Source organism: Perca fluviatilis, chromosome 5 (assembly GCF_010015445.1).
Source record: "Perca fluviatilis chromosome 5, GENO_Pfluv_1.0, whole genome shotgun sequence".
Taxonomy (NCBI): Eukaryota; Metazoa; Chordata; class Actinopteri; order Perciformes; family Percidae; genus Perca; species Perca fluviatilis.
In genome coordinates, this window is record NC_053116.1 from 31,502,992 (window position 1) to 31,525,875 (window position 22,884).

Consider the following 22,884-nt stretch of genomic DNA (forward strand, 5'->3'; position numbering starts at 1 on the left):
CAGAGCCACTCTGGATCTGCCATAACCAATCGCTAACGTTTGGTCGTGACGTCGGCTTAGCATCGCTAGCGTTCGCCTTAGCCAACTCCTTCGCCACTAACGGAGCGAGCTGGAAAATCAAACTTATCATGGCCACAACATCGTGGCCACCAACAAGAACTCAGCAAAGATCGTTCTTGCTCGGGCTTTAACTTCTGGATGTTCGGCAGCGTTGCCACAACTGACCGAATGGCTTCGCTCGCATCTTTCTCCGACGCCATTACGGAACTACAGCTCAAACTAGCGCACGACCTCAACGTCATCGTTCTCAGCCACTCCCTCTGTTCGCTGATTGGACCGGTAAAGATTGGCCGGAGAAAACCCGCGACTATACCGCAAACCCAGACGACGTACTGAAGGAAAATGAAAATTGAGCGGAAGTACGTAGAGAGCAGAGCGGAGCCAGGCTACGATCCTCACTCTTCAGGGCAGGAATCAGCAGGGGCGTACCACAAAATTCTGGGCACTGTAGAAAGGCATTCAGTATGGGCCCCTTCCCACATGTGCTACATGTAAAGCCCAGTTCAGACCAAGGATTCGCCACGACATGAGTTGAAACTTGCAACTACTTACAACGCACCGGTCTGCAGCGTTGTGAAACCTGCCAGTTCCCACCAATTCGACGACACAAGACGGTGTATCATCTCCATAGCAACGACTCTTTGTGCTTCCGTTCTAACTTCCGACTTCCAGGCTTTTTGTAGCTGGATATATCGTTTGTCGCGTCTAAATATGAATGTGGATAACGTCAGTGATAGTGAGATGCTTGCTACAGTTACGTTTCTAGTGATGAAACGGCGAAAAACAAGTTTTATTCCTCTCATTCACAGCTCAGTCCTAGGCGCTCCCTCTCTTCAGTCACTCTCTAGCTCGCTCGACCGTACGTGCACGCGGGCGCACGTTGAGCCTCCGTCTTATCTGCCATTTCGACCAGTTAACGGTTTGTAACATAGAAATGAAATGGATTTTTGATCATATTTTATTTCTATAGTTTGTAGCTGACTTTACAAGCTGACTTTGCTATTGCCTGTTGAAACGGGTGACGTCCCTTACGCTCTAAAACCAGCCTCTACGACTTGACCAGCTGAGTCGCAGGGTGCCACCATCAGCTGGCTTGAGTCAAGCTGAGAGGGGCCAGTTCAGATCATTGTTTTTTTTAATTTTGTTTTAAAACGCTTAGCAGTATAATGGTGAATCAGTTGCATCCTACGAGGACATAATGCAACAGGGAGAAATGCAAGCTGGTTAAAATGACTATGCGTCCATAATAGCATTATTCTACGCATCTTTTTGGGTCCTCCTCACATCAGGGCCTTGGGTACTCCGTACCCCTTTTCACCCCCAGTCCGACACCCCAGGGAATAAGAGCTTTGAGACGGCCTTTAGGACGACTTCCTGTTTAAGCGAGGAGCGAGGACATGTCAAATAAGAGACTTGAGAAGCACCCGTGGTACAGAGCTCAGCCTTGAGTGTGGAACAAAGGTGTGAGGAGAAGGGAGAGAAGGTGCTACAGGTGACTAAGGGCTTCCTGTGTGTGTGTGTGTGTGTGTGTGCGTGTGTCTGTGTGTGTGTCTGTGTGTGTGTGTGGGCAAGGCACTGAGTCACAAGTCAGAGAGAGCCAGGCAATGATGTCCTTCTTTTCTCCACCTTTCACTCCCTCACTCATTTCCTTCTGTCTTTTGTCCTCTTCTCAGTGAACTGTCTGATCCCGCCATCCCCCCCCCCTTTTTTTTTCCTTCATTTTTAAGCCAAGGCCCTCGCCCACTGTGCTGCGCTCTGTGAATAGTCTTTGTTAATAGCAAATCTTCCGCAGATTAATTTCAGAATGAGAGAGGGGAACAGGAGAATGGAAAGAAAGGAAGCAAGTCGAACTAAAGGGCTAAAAGGGATTTTCTCTTTTTATAATGTGTTAATGGCCTTTTGGTGCCTGTTGAAAGCAAAAAAAGGTTATAAGCCACATTAGCATATGGTAAATTTCTCTCTCTCTCTCTCTCTCTCTCTCTCTCTCTGTGTGTGTTTTTGCAGAACAATTAGGAAGCCTATTTTATTAGCTGCCCTTTAACAAAATGCCATCCATGCTTTTCTCATTCTTTGAAAACGCCTGTAAAGCACAGGTGAATCAGTTGCATCCTACTCCTACGAGGACATAATGTGACAGGGAGAAATGCAAGCTGGTTAAAGTTACTATGCGTACATAATAGCATTATTCATATTCTTCTAATAGCATACGTTTTTGTTTGCAAATTATGCATAATGCGTAATACCACTTCACGAGAAAATTGGTGCACTCTAGTGTCACCATCCTGCACCCAACACCCAACTACTGTCCAGGAAAAATCTTTAGGGTCTCACAGATCAAAACTAAAGGGGAGGCCAACTGTTTTTTTTTATTTTTCTTCAATGCTCACTGTAAAACGGATGGTAAATTTGTCCCATTTAAATGATATGGGCGTGACAGATTGATAGAAAAGCTCAGCTCTCTGTGACCGCTACACACAAGAGGTTAAACTTCTGGAGGTGAATTTGTCAGGGGGATAATTTCATTTCCACCAGCAGTTGCATTCTAAATGTTGAACCGCCACAAGATCACAATATCGCAGGTTTACAAGGTAGTGGTGCTCTTCAGGTACTGAAATTGGGAGTTGTCATGTAAACCACAGCGGGGTTATAATGTGAGAGGTGAGACGAGAATTTCTTTCAGACTGTATAGAGCCAAAGACAAAGGTGAAGTGTTGATTTGCATGTTGATAGCAATTTTAGTCAAAATTATTTATTACTTATTAGTATTATAATTTTATTACTTTATACATGTCAATTTTTACTCAATAGCAGATCTCTTGAAATGCTGGATTACCCACTTCCTCCAAGGGACACTAGATGGCAACAAAAGCCTATTTAATGTTTCACTGATTTCACGTTAAGGTGGAAGCATCTCTCTCTCTCTCTCTCTCGCTCTCTCTCTCTCTCTCTCTCTCTCTCTCTCTCTCTCTCTCTCTCTCTCTCTATCTCTCTTTATTTTCTCTCTTTTTTCTGTCTGTTACTTTGTCTCTGAGCCCAACATGCAGTATATTAAGTTAAACTTCAAGTGTGAAATTCTCTTAATGCCAAGCCAGTCACAAATGTTAATGCATAGGTTCCCCATGTTAATCCGATATACCTAATCTCTCCTCCATGACCTTGTATCTCTCCAATTATTTGTATTACGTGAGAGTTGGCTGTAGAGACAGGGAACATTTTATTGTAATGTTCAAACTACTTTAGTCTTCAAGGAAAATCTCACATGCAAAGAGTAAGAATACCAAGTGAAATATATGGTTCCACAGGAAGTAATTAGCTTTTTTTCAAATTTGGAACAATTGACTCAAGTTTGTTTTCACTATAGTCACTACCTGTGTACTTTTGTGTAGGCTTGTATATCTTTGCGGGCGTATTAACACTCTTTCTGTGAGTCATAAACAGTCCAAAAAGAAGCATGTAGGAGATAATCTGTAATCATAGCCTTTCTCTTGTTTAATATTTAAACAGCAACCGCAGTGTTTCATTTACATTACTTTGCCACAGCTGGAAAGTAGACCCCCAAAAGGCCACGAAAATGAAATAAATAAAACTTTATAATTGTCTTGTGTTAGTCAGGATTGCAGTTCCAACACAATTAACCACATATGGTGAAAGACTTACACCGTGTCTACACAGGAGGCGTAACCTGAGCAGCATGTTAGCAGAGCAGCAGCAGCTTCAGCGCTCAGAACCCAATGCACAATCACTGTAGTTAAGTGCTTAAAATATGCTACTTTTCTTTCACAAACTACTTTCTGTTCATCAGTGAAATACATATACTCCAGCAATTCAATATTCAATCAGGAGAGACTTTGTTGCAAATATGCAAAGGTTTATTTGTACATATGCATAGTATGAAATGTACAGAGTCTTTGGAGATTAGACTCCGTCGTTATAAAACTAATTTTAAAGGGGTAGAGAAGCCAAGGCATTTCCCCCCGATGGAGTCTAGACACTGGTGGTGGTGGTGGTGGTGAAGGAGCCTGAAGACCGGACCGAAGGAGCCGACAGGAGCGGTCTGCCGGAGGAGGACCCAGGGTGCCGTGGGTGACGATGACTGGAGGAGGAAAGGGAGGAGGAGGGTTGCACGTTTTGCCTGAAATGACAGCTGACAGCAGCAGAGAGAATAACAGAATTAAAGCAGGGATGCCACGCTGTGATTGGCTCGTGAAATTCATGGCCAATTCTGGTTGGTTTAACTAAATAGGGAACGCCTCGAAACAGCTGATCAGTTTAAAAAAAAAAAAAAAAAAAAAAAAAAAAAAAAAAGAGAGAGAGAGAGATAGAGAGAGAGAGAGAGAGAGAGAGAGAGAGAGAGAGAGAGAGAGAGAGAGAGAGAGAGAAAAAAAAAAAAAAAAAAAAAAAAAAAAGAGAGAGAGAGAGAGAGAGGTGGATGAAGTTTAGAAGTCTTCCTGAAAGAATTTACGCTGAGCTTCATTTGTATTTGCATAAAGTTGGGCAACTCACAGGGGACACTTAGAAAAAAAGTGGTTAAAATTTAAAGCAGCAAAAGCTGAGATACTCCAAATACTCCTACATTTCTCATAATATAATAATACAATAGACGGTGCCCTACCCTGCCTAAAGGCTATTTAAAAAGGCTAGGAAAATCTTTAAAGATCCAAACAACCCAGTAACAGCCTTTTCACCCTGTTGGGAAGAAGGTACCAGATACACCAGGGCAGTGCTGAGAGGCTTTGGAGGAGCTTCTACCCTTCAGGCCACTAGGATCCTGAATGAGGACACTCACTAAGACAGGAACCGTTTTATATGATTTCATGTTATTGAAATTTAAATTTTCACATACCCTAATAATATCATTGGTAACAAATTGTTATGGTATTTCTTTCTATGTACATATCTACCGTGTTGATGTAAGTGCCGTTAAAGTACTACATATCAAAAGCACTTGCACAGAATGGCCATCACGTCTCAGGAACACTCCCCGTAACAGTACCACCACTGTTTTACCGCAAAGGCCATAAAAGCCAAACGTTATTCTAAATCCCCAGTGTTTAATTCCCAGATGGTATTACAAGGCAGCAGCACCACTTCAGAGCAAGATAGTGCTGGGTTCCCTCCGGTCCGTCTGTTTTGTCAAGCAGCCCTGCTGGAATGAGCCAGATGTTGGCTCTGATTGGACAAACCTGCCTCACTTGTTTATACCTAAACCCATGTAATCAGCTGGAGATTCTCTGCTGATGGAGCGACTGTTTTGTCTCTTTTACGCACTCAGTGAAGTCATTCAGATTTTGGTTAGGGGTGTGAGAGAAACAGCTGCATGCACGCACGCAGGATAGAACACACACACACACACACACACACACGCACAGGATAGAACCAGATGGGGACATGCTTCATTATAGCAGTACATATGAGCTTGTGAATAGCTTAATGATTTATCATGTACTCCTCTGACTGCTTATTTAGTCAGACATATGGTAACACGCTGCTATTATGCCATTTAGATGAGTGAAAAACAGGTTAAATGAGTTGCTTAGCTTTGCACAGGTTTTGTCTTGGATTTCAATGGATGTACATCCTTTGAGCAATTTAAAGAGTCTGACTGTATAAAATATCAAGCACACACATGCTTTAATTTGGCACGGATACATGTAAGGTTCAAATGCATATATACGCATAGACGTGCACTCAGGCGTATGAACTCATGCACAGTTAATCACAGAGGTTGTCCCTGTGTTTGGGGAGGAAAAAACAAGTAGGAATAAAGATTAAGAATAGTAACGGGGAGGAAGGTAAGAGTGAATGGGGAAAAGAATGTTTGGAGAAAATGAGGGGAGAGGAGATGGGGAGATGGTAGGAGTGACATGGACAGAAATAGAGGGAAAGAGGAGAGTGAAGGAGTTGAGTTGGTGAGGTGCAGATAAGCCTGCAGTTGTATCAGTAATTGTAATCTGCAGGAACTGACATGGTACTGCATGTAAAGCTGTTAGGCTGACTGTGAGCTCAGCCTCCCTCACTGCACAGTCAGGTAAGAGGAGCCAAGTGAACAGACAGACAGACAGACAGACAGACAGGAAGTCCGGTAAATCTTGGTTTAAAAAAAAAAAAAAAAGGGACAGACTGAGAAAAGAATTGACATCAGATTAGATTGCCTTTTATTTCCAGCTATTAGCAATAATGTTGCTGCAAAATTGGCTCGTCTCAGGCATACTTACAGTTGACAAAAAGACTCATTTTTACGTAAAAGATGAGTGCGCTGTAGCTCACTGAAGCAGTTAAGGGGTAATACTGGGTCATCTTTCTAAATATAATTTTGAAACTGTAATTATATAATAGAGCTTGGTAAATTGAAAGCTGTCAATGGACTGGGTTGCACATTTTATTGCTGCAAAATCTATATTCTCAACACTTCCCGGCTAACTTGAACTGAAAGGACCATGTCTAAATTGAAACCTTGATCTGTTCTCTAAGTCTTTAATTCTCACTGACAGTAACAATTATCTGACTGACTGTCCATTACAACTTTCCCCCAGACTAACACCAACTTGGCCTGATCTTGAGCCTCAGTGATGACCGCCACAAGAAGACCGTAAAGCTGGAATGCAGATTTGCAGCTGATTTAATAAGCGAAAATCCATACAAACAAAAGGTGTCCAGAAAACAGCAGACGAGGTCATCCAAAATGTGTTAGCAAAAATAAAAAACAGGAATCACAGGAAACAGGAACACTGAGACAAAACGGGTAGACTACCACACAGAATCCAACACAGAAATACACACAATGACCTGACAACAGACAAAGAAAACACAGAAGAGATAACGAGGAATGAAAGACAAGGAAGGAGTGAGAATGGAAATATGGAGACAGAAATAAAACAGGAAATAGAAAAATAGAAACAATGACATGTGAAGACACAGACTTCCAAATTTTTAATGCAATTCAGTTTTTGACTCAAGCTCTTATTTTTTGGGGCTTTTTCCCTTTATTAAATAGTGACAGTGAATAGACAGGAAAGGGGGAGAGAGATGGGGGATGACACGCAGCAAAGGGCAGCAGGTCAGATTCAAACCTGCGCCGCTGCAAAGGACTCAGCCTACATGGGGCACACGCTCTTACTGGGTGAGCTAGAGGCCGCCCCACGAATGTGTTTTGAGTGCGCTGACTGTTTTTACATTTTCCGTCAATCGTGGGTTTGGATAAGCAAGTCAAATTTAACCGCACAAAATCTTAAATTGGACAATTTAAATAATTCTTACAACTGCATTCATGACTGCACCAACATCAGAGACAGTAATACACTTCAAACCAAAGGGAATTGGTCTGCTCCCTCTGATGTTGTTAAAAACTTAAAATGAAACACACAAAAAAAGACTGGACAAAACAAGGTCCTAGTAAAATTTTGAAAAAGGCAAAAATGATATTATTAAAGGACATATTGTGCTTTTTCTCAGATACTCCCTGGCAGTACACATGCATGCAGTATTGCTGATTTAATTGACCCCACTGAACTACATTAGACCACATTTCATAATTATGTAGAACGTACTGTATAACAACAAAATTAAACCTAAATGGGGGAGTGTCACATGAAAGAGGGAGCCGTCAGAGTGAAAGTAATAGATGTGGAGCAGCAGAAGGGCCACTGGCCCTTATTGTCCTACTCCTTTCTCTGCGTAGCTGCCTGGCTATAATTATCAGTCAGATTATTAGTGAGTGTTAATTTATTGCCTCGCTGGGAGCTATGTGTTAAATAAACGCAGCAGAGTAAATAGAGAGGGGGGAGAGGGAGAGAAGAGGGAATGGGAGAACAGACTGCTGCTGCTATCAGATGGCAACACAGCACACACATTGCCCAAAGGGGAAGAGTGAGATGCATGAGTGTATATTTGTGCCTGTCTGTCGGCATACTTGCAAGCCCAAACACTGGTGTTCCATGCCTATGTGTTGTGTTGCTGATCCATTAATCCGTTAATATTGGTGCGCTGCCCTCGGGTGCTCTCTTCACATGCTCCTTCTGTACTGGATCAGGGTGTTGGCCCTCCATGGCTGATATCACTGTGGCGTCTACAGGGCAGACACGCTGACTAACAGCTCAGCCAGCCGCCATCTGTTGTCCCTACAGCTCAGCCTCGAAACCTGCCGTACATTATGGCAGTTGTAGAGCAGAGCCAAAATATGTTCGTCTTTTAACGGAGTTGTTTTGATGTCTAATATTTGTGTTTTCGCTTTATACTAGGGCTGAAACGATTCCTCGAGTAACTCGAATAACTGGATTATTAAAAATCCTCGATGCAAAAATGATTTGCCTGGAAGCTTCGTTTGAACAACGTTACCAACGTTGTGTCGCTCACGGTGTTTCCGCACGGATGATTATTGCTGTCGCACACCGGGCTGACACTGCTGGCGACACATGCCAAGAAACTGACGCCGCAGTTTACAAAATGAAGAAAGAGAGCGTAAATAGTGAGGGGCTAAGAGAAGAGACAGGCTGGAGAAAACGACAGGAAGTGTCCAAAGTTTGGAATCAGTTCAAACGTAATTAAAACGAAAACTCTGTACAGTGTGTCTACTGCAAAATCAAACTAGCTTACCACGATAATAGCACGACGTCAGTGCTTCAGCATCTCACCAGAAAACATGGAGTCTAACTTAATCATCCATTCCACGAAACGGAGTCGTATGGACGATGAAACTACACCAAACACAACAACTACCAAAAACAAAGACAAGAAAATACCTAGTGGTGACCACAATTTGATCTAAAGAGCTGACGCGTTGACTATTCCTTCGGAAAAACTGCTGATTGTTGCGCACTATTTTCTCTCACTCTCTCTCTTCACGGAGAAACAGCTGATCAACGATCTACTAGCATAAGCGTAACAGAGCTGTGTGACATTGTAATCAAATATATAAATGAAAATAGGTTGAATATAACTAATATTTACATATAGGCCTATGTATATAGATCAGTCTCAGGTTGAAACTTGTAGTTCTGAAAGTTAAGTTGCACAACTTAATGTAATGTTTATGTAGGTTTAATGTATACCTTAGTTTGAGGTTGTTATTGCATTTCAGAAAATGTTTTCTTTAAAAACAATGCAATATGGCACTTAAATGCTGTTAAAAATGTTTAGTTTTTTGAGAGATGATATTGTAAGCAATGTAGGCAATACAAATGTTGCTTTTTTCTGAAAATTAAACCAAACTATTGTATATTATTGCTCTTCAATAAAACAAAAGTATTTATTATCCGATTACTTGATTAATTGATGGAATAATCGATTACCAAATCCTTGGTAATAAAAGTTTGTCGATGCTTGCGTCTATATCAGAGATCTTCAACAGGGGGTCCGGGACCCCTAGAGGGTCCTCAGAGTCATTGCAGGGCGGCCTCCAAATTATTGTTAATTTTTGAAAGTTTTTTGACATTTTTTAAGCCTTGTCAAAGTTTCACCATGCGTTGTGGCTGGAAGGTTTGGACATGAGTCGTAGGGTATGATAAAGTTCAGCCTCATGGCACTGCTATTGGAGCTTCTAGATCAGGTGTGTCAAACTCAACTTCACTAAGGGCCACACTTTGAAATAAGAATCACATCAGGGGACAGACATAGACGTAGGGCCCTATCTTGCACTCAGCACAATTGCCTTTGTACACCGACGCATGTATCATTCCTATTTTGCACCCCACGCACAGCGGACTTTTCCCTCCACAGACGCACGTCAGTAAATTAGGGAATGTATTTGCGCTCCCGGAGGCGGTTCAGCGAAAAGAGGAGGCGTGTTCAGGCGCAAACGTTCCCTGGTGCTATTCTGCAGTTTCAGAAAACAATTCCGCCACTGACCAGGAAAAACCTGGTCTAAAGTCAGTAGCGCTTATTCAGATGCTATTTTAAGGGAGCATGCTTGGCCATAATGTAGCGTGTGCACAACGCGCATACACTTCTCTCATCTACACGGACGCAGCAGTTCCCATTTTTGCAAACCATACATAATTACAAGGAAAAATATTACTGAAAATGCTCTTCAGGTGTTTGGATAGATCAGGAGGCATTTTACAGTACAGTCCTCAAAAAGTTTCAGCATTCTTTGTGGCTTGTTGTGTTTTACACAACATTTCCATGAATCATGGACGTGTTGATGACATAAATAAGGAAATATTAGAGGACTTAAAGTGATGGTTCGGAGTAATTTCACCCTAGGGTCCTTTGCATCATGCCTTGAGCTAAACACCTCCAGAAGCTTTTCCCCCTGGTCTAACATTGGGAGAGTTGTATAGAGTAAGCGTTAGTCGCTGAAGGCTAGCTTATGATCGAAGTATCTCTTACTAATAATGCCGAAATGATACCAACGGTTACATTATTTACAATATAGGTTATGCACCAAAAGCGGTGGTTTGTAGTTTGTAGTACACCAGAAGGTTTTGTAAATATACTTCCTGCTGGCTTCTGCTCTCTGCTGTTGTTGTTGCTGCTATAAACGAGTGCTTAGGGACATCTACAAATTACAACAACGAAAAGAGATGCAACAAAAATATTTTTAATTTAACTTATTTTTAAAGTAAGTGCTGTAGTATAACTAGCAGGAGACAAGTAATAATTGAGGTAAGTTTGGAGACATTACCTTATTTAATCATTAAATTAATAAATATTTTTGTTGCATCTCTTTTCGGTGTTGTAATTTGTAGATGTCCCTAAGCACTCTTACTGCCCGGTAGTAACAGCAGCAGCAGCAGCAGCAGAGAGCAGCAGCCAGCCCAAGTGTTATTTACATAAAATTCTGGTGTACTTACAAATTTTACAATCCATCGTTTGCGAGTGCATAACCTATTTGTACTACTGTAGACGTTTGGTATGATTTCGGGCATTATTAGTGGGGTAATGTTAAGAGACACTTCGGATCCATTAGCCTCTGCGCTAAGCTATTCAGCTGATAACGCTACGCTACGCTAACGCTCCCAATGTTCGACCCATGTGAAAAAAGCTTCTGGGGGGGTGTTTGGCTCAAGATCATGGTGCAAAGGACCCTAGGGTGAAATTACTCCGAACCATCACTTTAAGGAGACGTGATGTTGAAGTACGGCGGGAATGGACACTCCGGCGGAATCTGGTCCGGGAGTGGCAATGCGCGATGCGCTCCTGGGAGCGGGTGGACGGAGATGGAGTTGGGGGGGGAGGAGGAAGGGGCACAACAGGAGCAGGTGGTGCGTTTGGAGGCCCACGCTCCATGGCTGCAGCAATCCTCTCAAGACTTGAGGAGATGCGCCCGAGAGGCATTTATTACTTTGCTGCATCTCGGACAGCTCCCACTGGCATGCACCAGGCAAATCCTCCGTTATAATAGCAATCCGCCATGGAACAAGCGTGCCTGCTCTTAAAGGGAATGTGAGATGACGCTCTGATTGGTTATTTTCACGTTACGCCCAAACCACACCTAGCTACTTCAGACCAACCCATTTTAGATTTGCGTCGGGCGCAAGAGTCATTTATCCTGCCGGTATAATAGCAACAGCGGCCGAGATCCGCCCACAAAGCTCCTTTCTTTTTTCCGTTTCATACTTGCGTTTCAGATCGTTAAAATAGCGCTCGTAGAGTTTATTGACATACTTTTTATTTAATCGAAGTCCAACATATACTGTAAGCTTTCTCACTTACATTTATGTCGACATAAAGCCACATGGCATAAAAAAGTTCCTTAGCCATCCTAGAGTTTTGCAAATTAAGCAAAACAATGATTACATTTTTTTACAGCAACCTGTTTCACAGCCTAAATATGAAAACTCTGCTTCTGTGGGAATTCCTGAGTCTCAAAGTCGGCAAATTCTGCTTTGAGCAGTTAAGATGCTGAACTCCCTTGCAAACAAGTGGAACTGCCTAAACCTCTCTTCTAGAGTTTAGTTTTGCTGTGAGATGTTTCCACAACAGAGGCTCTCATCTGTCATTCCTACTTGCTCACATATTCTTGCTATGATTTTGTTTATATCACTTTTTTCACTTTTGTTTCATAGTTGTCTCTCCTTTTCAGCTCATCTTCCCCTAACTGACTCCTGCTTGCCTTTTTTCTGTCTCATAAATTTACACATTTCTTCCTATCGCCGTAGCTTCTAAATAGATGCTTCACACCTCTAGCTGTGCACTGAATTGATTCATATGCAGACTGTGCCTGAAGCAGGAAGAATGTGCCATAACACGTTTGTAAAACTAATCTCCTGTTTAGCTCATGGCTAGCTGCCGTTTCCAGCTATGCACCTTCTTAATAAGTGTAGATATTTTCTGCCCTTGTTTACATTTTTTATGTATTTGGTCTTCCTCTTGTCTCTCCTTCTGTTTTCTTCTCCTCAGCAAGATGAGTTTGTATCTCTTTAATTGTTTTCATTTGAAACATTAAGGATTAGATGAATATAGTGATATATATTCATATATTCATTTGCTGGGTGTACCAGATGTGTGGGATTTAGTAAATTAGGGTAGTTCAGATAGTGTTGACTTTCCAACACACACACACACACCTGGTGTCAAGTTGTATCTGTAGCTTTTTTCATGTTGATATATATGCCATAAAGCTTTGGCACAGTTTAACAAGATTAGTGAAAATTCTTGGCCGAAACCAAAACCAAAACACCGAAAGAAATTAAGCCAATTATTAGAACCATTGCATTTATGGCTATGACTGTGTACTAACTTTACTAAAATCAAGGCATTGCAATTGTATAAATTAATATTAAAGTTTCCCTATTAAGGATATTTTTAGAAGATTTTAAAAAATTTTAACGACAGTATGACCCAAATCCCCTGATACCATACAGGAGTTAAAAAACAAATGGGCATTACAAAACGAACAACTGCACAGCTCTAGCACTCAGTTTGCTTTCTTCCTTTCTTTGAAATTTATTTCGAACATGTAAAAGAAAACTCAGGTCATTCAGAAAACAATAATTTAGATAACATAGATACATCATAACATAACATGTCCGAAAAGGAGTGGGAAAAACATACGCATAGACTTATTTAAACCCACCCCTTCTCCATAAAAGATTTTGAATTATTTAACAAACTTTTTTTGTCATAACTTTTCTTTTCTTTTTTTTAAACTCTGCCAATGTTTAACTTTACTTAACAATTCTCTTACAAAATACAGTTTATTTGTTCTATATTCTTATCAATTGTGTATTATAATTCCCTGCATATTCATTTATTTGACCCCAAATACATATTGATATATTTTAGTATCAAAATATAAATTCATTCAGAAATTCCAAAAAATGTGAATATAAATACATAAGGAAATAAAATGAAAAATAGAAGGTAAGAAGAAATCTAAATAGATAAACAATATACAAGCAATGATAATCAAACCCCTCTCTCCCTGTACCCTGTGAGAATCATCTCCTTATATTTCTTTTGAAACTATTTCATGTTTGGACATTACTTAAAGTGATCATATTATGCTCTTTTTCAGGTTGATAATAGTATTTAGAGGTACCAGAATAGGTTTATGTGGTTTAATTTTCAGAAAACACCGTATTTTTGTTGTACTGCACATTGCCGCGGCTCCTCTTTTCGCCCTGTGTGTTGAGCTCTCTGTTTTAGCTACAGAGTGAGGTATCTCACTTCTGTTCCATCTTTGTTGGGAGTCACACATGCACAGGAGCTAGGAGAGGACTACTAGCCAGTCAGAAGCAGAGTACGAGGGCATGCCATGCTAGCAGATAGGCGAGCATTATAACGTGTGTTACAAAGTGACGCATGTTTGTCACGGAAGTAAAGGCTGGACTACAATAGAGCTGTTTGGAGCAGTTTGTGAACAGTGTTTTCTCTTGAAGATGGTAAGTCCCTTTGGGGTGGACTTTGGGCTTTTTCACTTTGTAAACCTATAACGTGCACAAAAAGATATATAACAAATTAAAGGAAAGGGGAAAAGCAAAAAGCATAATATGAGCACTTAAAGGTCCTCATTCAAGCTGTTCCATATTTTTTTTAGGGTTTAGATTGAGATATCTTTGTAGGGGAATAATCCTGTGAGGACTAGGGTATGTTTGTGAGGCTTGTTTGGGATAAAAACAGTTTCTCAACACTACCAAAACTAATGCTGCTGTACTATTAGTAGGTGAGAAGAACAAGGACCCTTGAATGCAGAATCAGATTAGGCATTGAACATCAGTACTTTTTTGGTACCAAGCTGACAGGAATGTCAGGGTCTGTTGAGTTTGGACTGTCAAGGACCAAAAAACTGTAAATGAAAGCTTGCTGAGATTCATACTCATCTTTACTTTAATCATAAGTTTATAAATTATTTGCGTCATTCCAAGACCAATGGACTGACTAACCAAATGTATTCTACTAAGATCGTTTGTTTGTGTGTATTTGGCTGGCATTACAGTGTGCTGGATGTTGCTGCTTTGTGACAAGAGCTGAGCCAATTTCAATTTTTTTGCCATATGACCCTTCATTTATTTCATTGGAGCCCTCTGCTCCAGCAATTTTCATTGAAATAAATGAGGGGACTGCGTTATTTTCTTTTTTCTCACAGTGGAAAACAGAATTACACATGGACTCATTGACACGCATTAGTACAAATAAGAAAGAAAGATGAAAAAAAAAAAAAGAATGACCAAGGTATCCCAACAGCAAGACGGACTAAACAAATGTGAGCATGTAAGCCTCAGCCATCCTCTCTTTCTGTGTGTGTGTGTGTGTGTGTGTGTGTGTGTGTGTGTGTGTGTGTGTGTGTGTGTGTGTGTGTGTGTGTGTGTGTGTGTGTGTGTTCACGCCTGGCTGGCTCTTATCTACCAGAGACTCGCAGGTCCCTGAAGGGACACCAGAGGAGTCATCTGATTCACTTGCAGTTTCTTCTCTGACTGCAAATTAAAACGGGACCAACACAGATAGGAAGGAGAGCTGTGTGTGTTTTTTAATTAAATCCGTGCAGTTTTCTGCTTAATCCCCGCCAAACAGATTTGTCTCGTCTAACTTAGAAAATGAACACGTGAACAATTTCAGTCCGTCTTTTCACCTGCATTAACATGCACCAGCAGCAGCTTTCACCCGACAGTGGAAGTATCTCTCACATCAGAAGCCCTCTCGCTCGCTCTTCGTCTCTCCTCAGTGAGTTAAGGTCTGTTTATGAAACGCAGACGATCGGCTCTGATTTGATTTGGTGTTCAGCAGCCCTGATAATTATGATGAATCTTCCTCCCTCTGTAGGAGTGTGCATGTGTGCTCGTCGACTCTCTCCGCCTTTCTGTACTGATGCTGCTTTACAGTGCCACAGTGCTGTTAGTCAGAGACAATAGTGCTTTAAAAATATAGATTGGTGTGGCCGGTTAGCTCAGTTGGTAGAGCTTGCGCACATGTCAGAGGTTTATTCCTCGGTCCAGGGTTCGAATCCGACCGTGACGGTGTTTCCTGCATGTCTTCCCCCTCTCTCTCCCCTTTCATATCTCAGCTTTCCTCTCTAATAAAGGCAGAAATGCCCAAACATAAAAAAAAAACACAAATATATATATATATATATATATATATATATATATATATATATATATATATATATTATATATATATATATATATATATATATTATTATATATTTTTTTTAAAGGGCATCACCGTGAGCACCAACGGGAGGAAAACAATAAATCGGGCCTATGGCTTGGAGATGTCTTGTCGTTATCTCTAGATGTATGATACAAACATAAAAATATACTTACTGCATGCTGCTATACATGTCATCCATCGCCATCTAATCATTCTTTTTGTCTTCGCACTTGTGGTGGTTTTCATCTTTCTCTTTCTGCAAATTGTATATGATGTATAGCGACATGACCCAGCACCCAAAACACTGTCAAAACACTCCAACGCGCACCCTGCATTCTTCGCGAAAGATGGATAAAAGGCACAAAAGAAGGAAATGGGTACCTTGAAAAACAAAAAGCCACGCCAAATCCTGGACAAATCAGAGATGCCGATTCGCGCGGGACTAATATTATCACAGGACCTCCGTTTCGTGAAATATGGTAAGGTCATTTGTGGGGGAATTATTACTTTACAAATTACAGACATGACCGATCACGCGCACGGATTAAGATCACCGACAACCTCCGCCATTATTACAAATGACTGGAGGTCACCAGGTAATACTTATCCCGGTGCAAATAGGGCTTAAAGCCCTATTCGTACGGGGATAAGTATTATCTAGGGACCTCGTTTGAATTATAAATTACCCACCCACGTCTGATTTTCATCTGGCGCATTCGAACGGGATAAGCGAAGCCTGTGATTTTACTCGAATTTACTGACATTAAGCAACAGTAGAAACATGGGTGTGGTAGCACTGCTACGTGTGTTTGTGTGTGGTCAGATCTCGAGGACACGCACCGCACAATCTCAACCGGTACGGTAGTCAGTCACGGCCGAACCGCGACTTCTCCTTTTTCTTTCTCTCACTTTTTCTCCGGGTGGTGTCAAGCAGGGTCCGGTTAGATGGATAAAACCAAACATTTAACCAGGTTAAAATCTATTGTTTGGAGATGTCTTGTCGTTATCTCTAGATGTATGATACAAACATAAAAAATATATTTACCGCATGCTGCTATACATGTCATCCATCGCCATCTAGCCTAATCATTATTTTTGTCTTCGCGACTTGTGGTGGTTTTCATCTTTCTCTTTCTGCAAATTGTATATGATGTATAGCGACATGACCCAGCACCCAAAACACTGTCAAAACACTCCAACGCACCCTCCATTCTTCGCGAAAGATGGATAAAAAGGCGCAAAAGAAGGAAATGGGTACCTTGAAAAAACAAAAAAGCCCCGCCAAATCCTCGACAAATCAGAGATGCCGATTCGCACGGGACTCATATTATCACAGGACCTCCGTTGTGCGAAATATGGTAGGTCATTTGCGGGGGAATTATTACTTTACATATTACAGACATGACCGATTCGCGACTAAGATCACAGACAACCTCCGCAATTATTACAAATGACTGGAGGTCACCTGGTAATACTTATCCCGTGCAAATAGGGCTTACGTCAGTAGTTTACAGTTGGGTTGCGTATTGAGTGCTTTAGGGGCCTTCTGTAAGGCGACCGGCAGGTCAGTCTGACATATGCCGATTTCATGCCGGTCAATGCTACAATTAACTGACAACATAAGTTATACGAGTTACAGTTCTCAAGGACTCACGCGCACACGGACGCGACAGCACAGTCTCTTTTTCCTTTCTCTCAACGCGTTTCCGCGGTATGAAAATTCGCCCCAGCTGTGAAGCGCTGTGGTCCGCTATTCTCGCATACGTAGAGAACCTCGTGAATTAACCTGCAACATGTCAGCTGTTTGGAAATTCTTCGTGTGCAGAAGAAATCGGTATCGGCTGGCCTAGCTCAATGAAAATCGGAATCGGCCTAGAAAGTTGTAATCGGTGCATCTCTAGTGTAATTACTATGGTCAGCAGAAATAGGGGCTTACGAGTTAGAGAAACATTCTTTTTTTTATACTTCTGATTATAGAATTCCTTGTGAGACTAAATACAGATGAACACAATAGCATTGTATTTTTTTTTTCTTGTAATTTCATCCGATCAATAATGTGATTCATTGTAATAAATTGCAGGAATATATGTTTTAACTGCAATTGAAATGATAATCAATTAACAGCCCTAACCTTAACACTGTCTGGTGTTTTCTTACTGTTTGTGCTTCTCTCTTTCTCCCTCTTCCTTTCTCATCCTGCTTTGTTTCTCTACCTCTTCTACTCTTTCTACTTTCTATTTCTCAACCGATAGTCTGCAGATGAAATAGATGTGATGGTAAGCGTCATCATAACCCTCAAACCTGCTGCTCTTTTGTCTATTCCATCCATCCATCCCGCTGCTTTCTAACCCTTACAATTATTTCCCCACCGTCCTTTTGCTTAGGGTCACTTAAAAATGGTTGAAGCTACAATTACTGTGCAGATTATTCTCGAGGAACTTCCTATTCTTTCCTATTCCTTTCTTTCTCTCCTCTTTCAGCTTGCTCCCTTCTGCCCGTCCATCCAAATAATTCCATCTCTTCCTCCAACTTATTTACCCATTTCATTTCCCTCCATCAGTCCTTCTTATTTGTCCTTCCATCTTTCTTTCCTACGGTTTGTCGCTATTGTATCTTTGGATCCAGTATTTATACATTTCTAAAATGTTCACAAAGAAATTAAGTGATATGTCAGCCAAATTTAGCTAGATGCTGGTATAAACGTATGCTGCATGGCACTGTTGGGTTGCTTTTATCCCTTGGTTTTACAGCATCTTTTAAGGGGTGTATGGTATTTTTTCCCCAAAAAATTATTCTTGATAAAAAATAATCCTTTTTTGTTGCTGTCATGCATATCAACAGTGTAAAATCCTGTAACACAAGCAATCTCCAGTTAATTACATTTAACGGACAAATTGATTACTTCTTTAAAGGAAGTTATTGAATTAAATGCTAAGTAAAAGAAATCTGACAAATTATACCTAATGAGAAAGCTTAATTTTTCAATTTCTATCTTGCTTCTATCTATGATCCCTCTTTGTCTCTTCTATTCTTTGTGCACCTCCTCTCCTGTTTTTTTTAATTTTTAATTTTTATCTTTCAGTCAGTGTGGAGTGTGTTTACATGGCATATGAGCCTGTTTGTCAGCATGCTTTCACACACCTGTGCATGATTTTGTGAACGCATGTGTATGTTTGTCACCTTCAGTGCCTCATCACTACTTTAAAATACCATATGATCTGTGGTGATCTGACACAATCGATAGATGGACAGATGGTTATGGGTGGGTGAGTAGAGAGAAGCAGGTGTAAAACAAAGATATTCAAAGAGGTATAACTTGAGGGTTGTGGTTTGCAGTTTGTGGAATATATATATATATATACAGTGCCTTGCGAAAGTATTCGGCCCCCTTGAACGTTTTGACCTTTTGCCACATTTCAGGCCTCAAACATAAATATATAAAACTGTAATTTTTTGTGAAGAATCAACAACAAGTGGGTCCCAATTATGAAGTGGAACGAAATTCATTGGCTATTTCAAACTTTTTTAACAAATAAAAACTGAAAAAGTGGGCTGCAAAATTATTCAGCCCCTTTACTTTCAGTGCAGCAAACTCTCTCCAGAAGTTCAGTGAGGATCTCTGAATGATCCAATGTTGACCTAAATGACTAATGATGATGAATAGAATCCAGCTGTGTGTAATCAAGTCTCCGATAAATGCACCTGCTCTGTGATAGTCTCAGAGGTCCGTAGCGCAGAGAGCATCATGAAGAACAAGGAACACACCAGGCAGGTCCGAGATACTGTTGTGGAGAAGTTTAAAGCCGGATTTGGATACAAAAAGATTTCCCAAGCTTTAAACATCCCAAGGAGCACTGTGCAAGCGATAATATTGAAATGGAAGGAGTATCAGACCACTACAAATCTACGAAGACCCGGCCGTCCCTCTAAACTTTCAGCTCATACAATGAGAAGACTGATCAGAGATGCAGCCAAGAGGCCCATGATCACTCTGGATGAACTGCAGAGATCTACAGCTGAGGTGGGAGACTCTGTCCATAGGACAACAATCAGTCGTATACTGCACAAATCTGGCCTTTATGGAAGAGTGGCAAGAAGAAAGCCATTTCTTAAAGATATCCATAAAAAGTGTCGTTTAAAGTTTGCCAAAAGCCACCTGGGAGACACACCAAACATGTGGAAGAAGGTGCTGTGGTCAGATGAAACCAAAATCGAACTTTTTGGCAACAATGCAAAACGTTATGTTTGGCGGTAAAGCAACACAGCTCATCACCCTGAACACACCATCCCCACTGTCAAACATGGTGGTGGCAGCATCATGGTTTGGGCCCTGCTTTTTCTTCAGCAGGGACAGGGAAGATGGTTAAAATTGATGGGAAGATGGATGGAGCCAAATACAGGACCATTCTGGAAGAAAACCTGATGGAGTCTGCAAAAGACCTGACACTGGACCGGAGGATTTGTCTTCCAACAAGACAATGATCCAAAACATAAAGCAAAATCCACAATGGAATGGTTCACAAATAAACATATCCAGGTGTTAGAATGGCCAAGTCAAAGTCCAGACCTGAATCCAATCGAGAATCTGTGGAAAGAACTGAAAACTGCTGTTCAAACGCTCTCCATCCAACCTCACTGAGCTCGAGCTGTTTTGCAAGGAGGAATGGGCAAAAATGTCAGTCTTCGATGTGCAAAACTGATAGAGACATACCCCAAGCGACTTACAGCTGTAATCGCAGCAAAAGGTGGCGCTACAAAGTATTAACTTAAGGGGGCTGAATTTTTTTTTCGCCCAATATTTTTGTTTTTATTTGTTTAAAAGGTTTGAAATATCCAATAAATTTCGTTCCACTTCATGATTGTGTCCCACTTGTTGTTGATTCTTCACAAAAAATTACAGTTTTATATCTTTATGTTTGAGGCCTGAAATGTGGCAAAAGGTCGAAAAGTTCAAGGGGCGAATACTTTCGCAAGGCACTGTATATATATATATATATATATATATATATATATATATATATATATATATATATATATATATATATATATATATATATATATATATATATATATATATGTATATATATATGTATATATATATGTGTATATATATATGTGTATATATGTGTATATATATATGTGTATATATATATATATATATATATATATATATATATATATATATATATATATATATATATATATATATATATATATATGTGTATATATACACACACACACACACACACACACACACACACACACACACAATCTCACAAAGAAATTGAGAGTACACCTTTTACTAAATATTTCATTATATCTTTTAATGGGACAACACTAGGGCTGGGTACCGAACGTCGATACTTTTATGGCACCGAAAAAAATGGTGCCAAATTTCGGTTCCAAAAGCTTCTGAGCGCGTAAGCGCAAGCTTATCTGTCCTCTCTGCATATTGATATAGAGCTGAGCTCCGACCGACACACACGCGCAGAGAGGTGCGGATGGAGTAAACTGTCTGCAGTTTTGTTGAAGTCACAGAGTGTCACGGTTGGTTTCAAGTGTAGTTACAGTTTTTTAAAACTTCACGCAGACAGTGTTTGCTGCAATATGATATTAATGGCGAGCCGAAAGCGGTCGCTTTGCTGTTGACGTTAAACTTCCTCTTACTAGACAAGCAGGCACAACGGTGGTTTCTCTGCCCTGATGACTGACTGACAGGCTGAGCTTGCAAAGCAAGGCACTTGTAATAATGTTACTATGAGTGAGCAGTTTTAGCAGAATTTTTTAATTTTGATAATTGTTTTGATTCACAATTATAGTGGAAAAGAAAAGCTTTGTGTTTAATGGATTTTTGTTGGTGTTGAAATGGATTTTAAAACATATGGTATTGAAAAAAGTATCGTTAGGAACCGGCATCGAAACTGAGGTATCGAAATTGGCACCGGATCGTAAGATTTTGAACGATACCCAGCCCTAGACAACACTGAAGAAATTACAGATTGGCATGGGGTACTTTCCATAAAATCATCTCGCAATGCAAATCAAACCAGCTATTAGGCTAACCGACATAAAACCATGCCAATCTCTAGGTATGGTGAAGGGTATGTGATGATGTGGGGCTATTTTAATTCCAAAGGCCAAGGGAACTTTATCAGGATGCATAGTATCCTGGATCCATGAAATAACTGGCCTTTAAAAATAAAAATCTGCCTGCCTCTATGGGAATTAAACATAGGGGTGTACTCACGTTTGTTGCCAGCGGTTTGGACATTAATGGCTGTCTGTTGAGTTATTTTGAGGAGACAGCACATTTACAGTGCCTGCGTGAAGGTATTCCGCCCCTCTGAACTTTTCGACCTTTTGCCACATTTCAGGCCTCAAACATAAAGATATAAAACTGTAATTTTTTGTGAAGAATCAACAACAAGTGGGTCCCAATTATGAAGTGGAACGCGAAATTCATTGGCTATTTCAAACCTTTTTAACAAATAAAAAACTGAAAAAGTGGGCGTGCAAAATTATTCAGCCCCTTTACTTTCAGTGCAGCAAACTCTCTCCAGAAGTTCAGTGAGGATCTCTGAATGATCCAATGTTGACCTAAATGACTAATGATGATAAATAGAATCCAGCTGTGTGTAATCAAGTCTCCGTATAAATGCACCTGCTCTGTGATAGTCTCAGAGGTCCGTGTAAAGCGCAGAGAGCATCATGAAGAACAAGGAACACACCAGGCAGGTCCGAGATACTGTTGCCGGAGGAAGTTTAATGCCGGATTGGATACAAAAAGATTTCCCAAGCTTTAAACATCCCAAGGAGCACTGTGCAAGCGATAATATTGAAATGGAAGGAGTATCAGACCACTACAAATCTACGAAGACCCGGCCGTCCCTCTAAACTTTCAGCTCATACAATGAGAAGACTGATCAGAGATGCAGCCAAGAGGCCCATGATCACTCTGGATGAACTGCAGAGATCTACAGCTGAGGTGGGAGACTCTGTCCATAGGACAACAATCAGTCGTATACTGCACAAATCTGGCCTTTATGGAAGAGTGGCAAGAAGAAAGCCATTTCTTAAAGATATCCATAAAAAGTGTCGTTTAAAGTTTGCCAAAAGCCACCTGGGAGACACACCAAACATGTGGAAGAAGGTGCTCTGGTCAGATGAAACCAAAATCAAACTTTTTGCCAACAATGCAAAACGTTATGTTTGGCGTAAAAGCAACACAGCTCATCACCCTGAACACACCATCCCCACTGTCAAACATGGTGGTGGCAGCATCATGGTTTGGGC

At 40.7% G+C, this 22,884-nt stretch overlaps 1 protein-coding gene across 2 annotated transcripts in view; it reads left to right on the plus strand.

Moving 5' to 3' along the window:
• chchd6a (coiled-coil-helix-coiled-coil-helix domain containing 6a) overlaps positions 1 to 22,884 on the plus strand; it is a 99,588-nt gene that overhangs the window by 13,490 nt on the left and 63,214 nt on the right. Inside the window, exon 5 of one of the 2 annotated variants that reach the window (XM_039801482.1) lies at positions 17,844 to 17,867. The exons of the other annotated variant lie outside the window; for it this stretch is intronic. Coding sequence (XP_039657416.1) covers positions 17,844 to 17,867 — 24 coding nt within the window. The remainder of the gene's footprint in view (positions 1 to 17,843; positions 17,868 to 22,884) is intronic. 2 annotated transcript variants of the gene reach the window in all.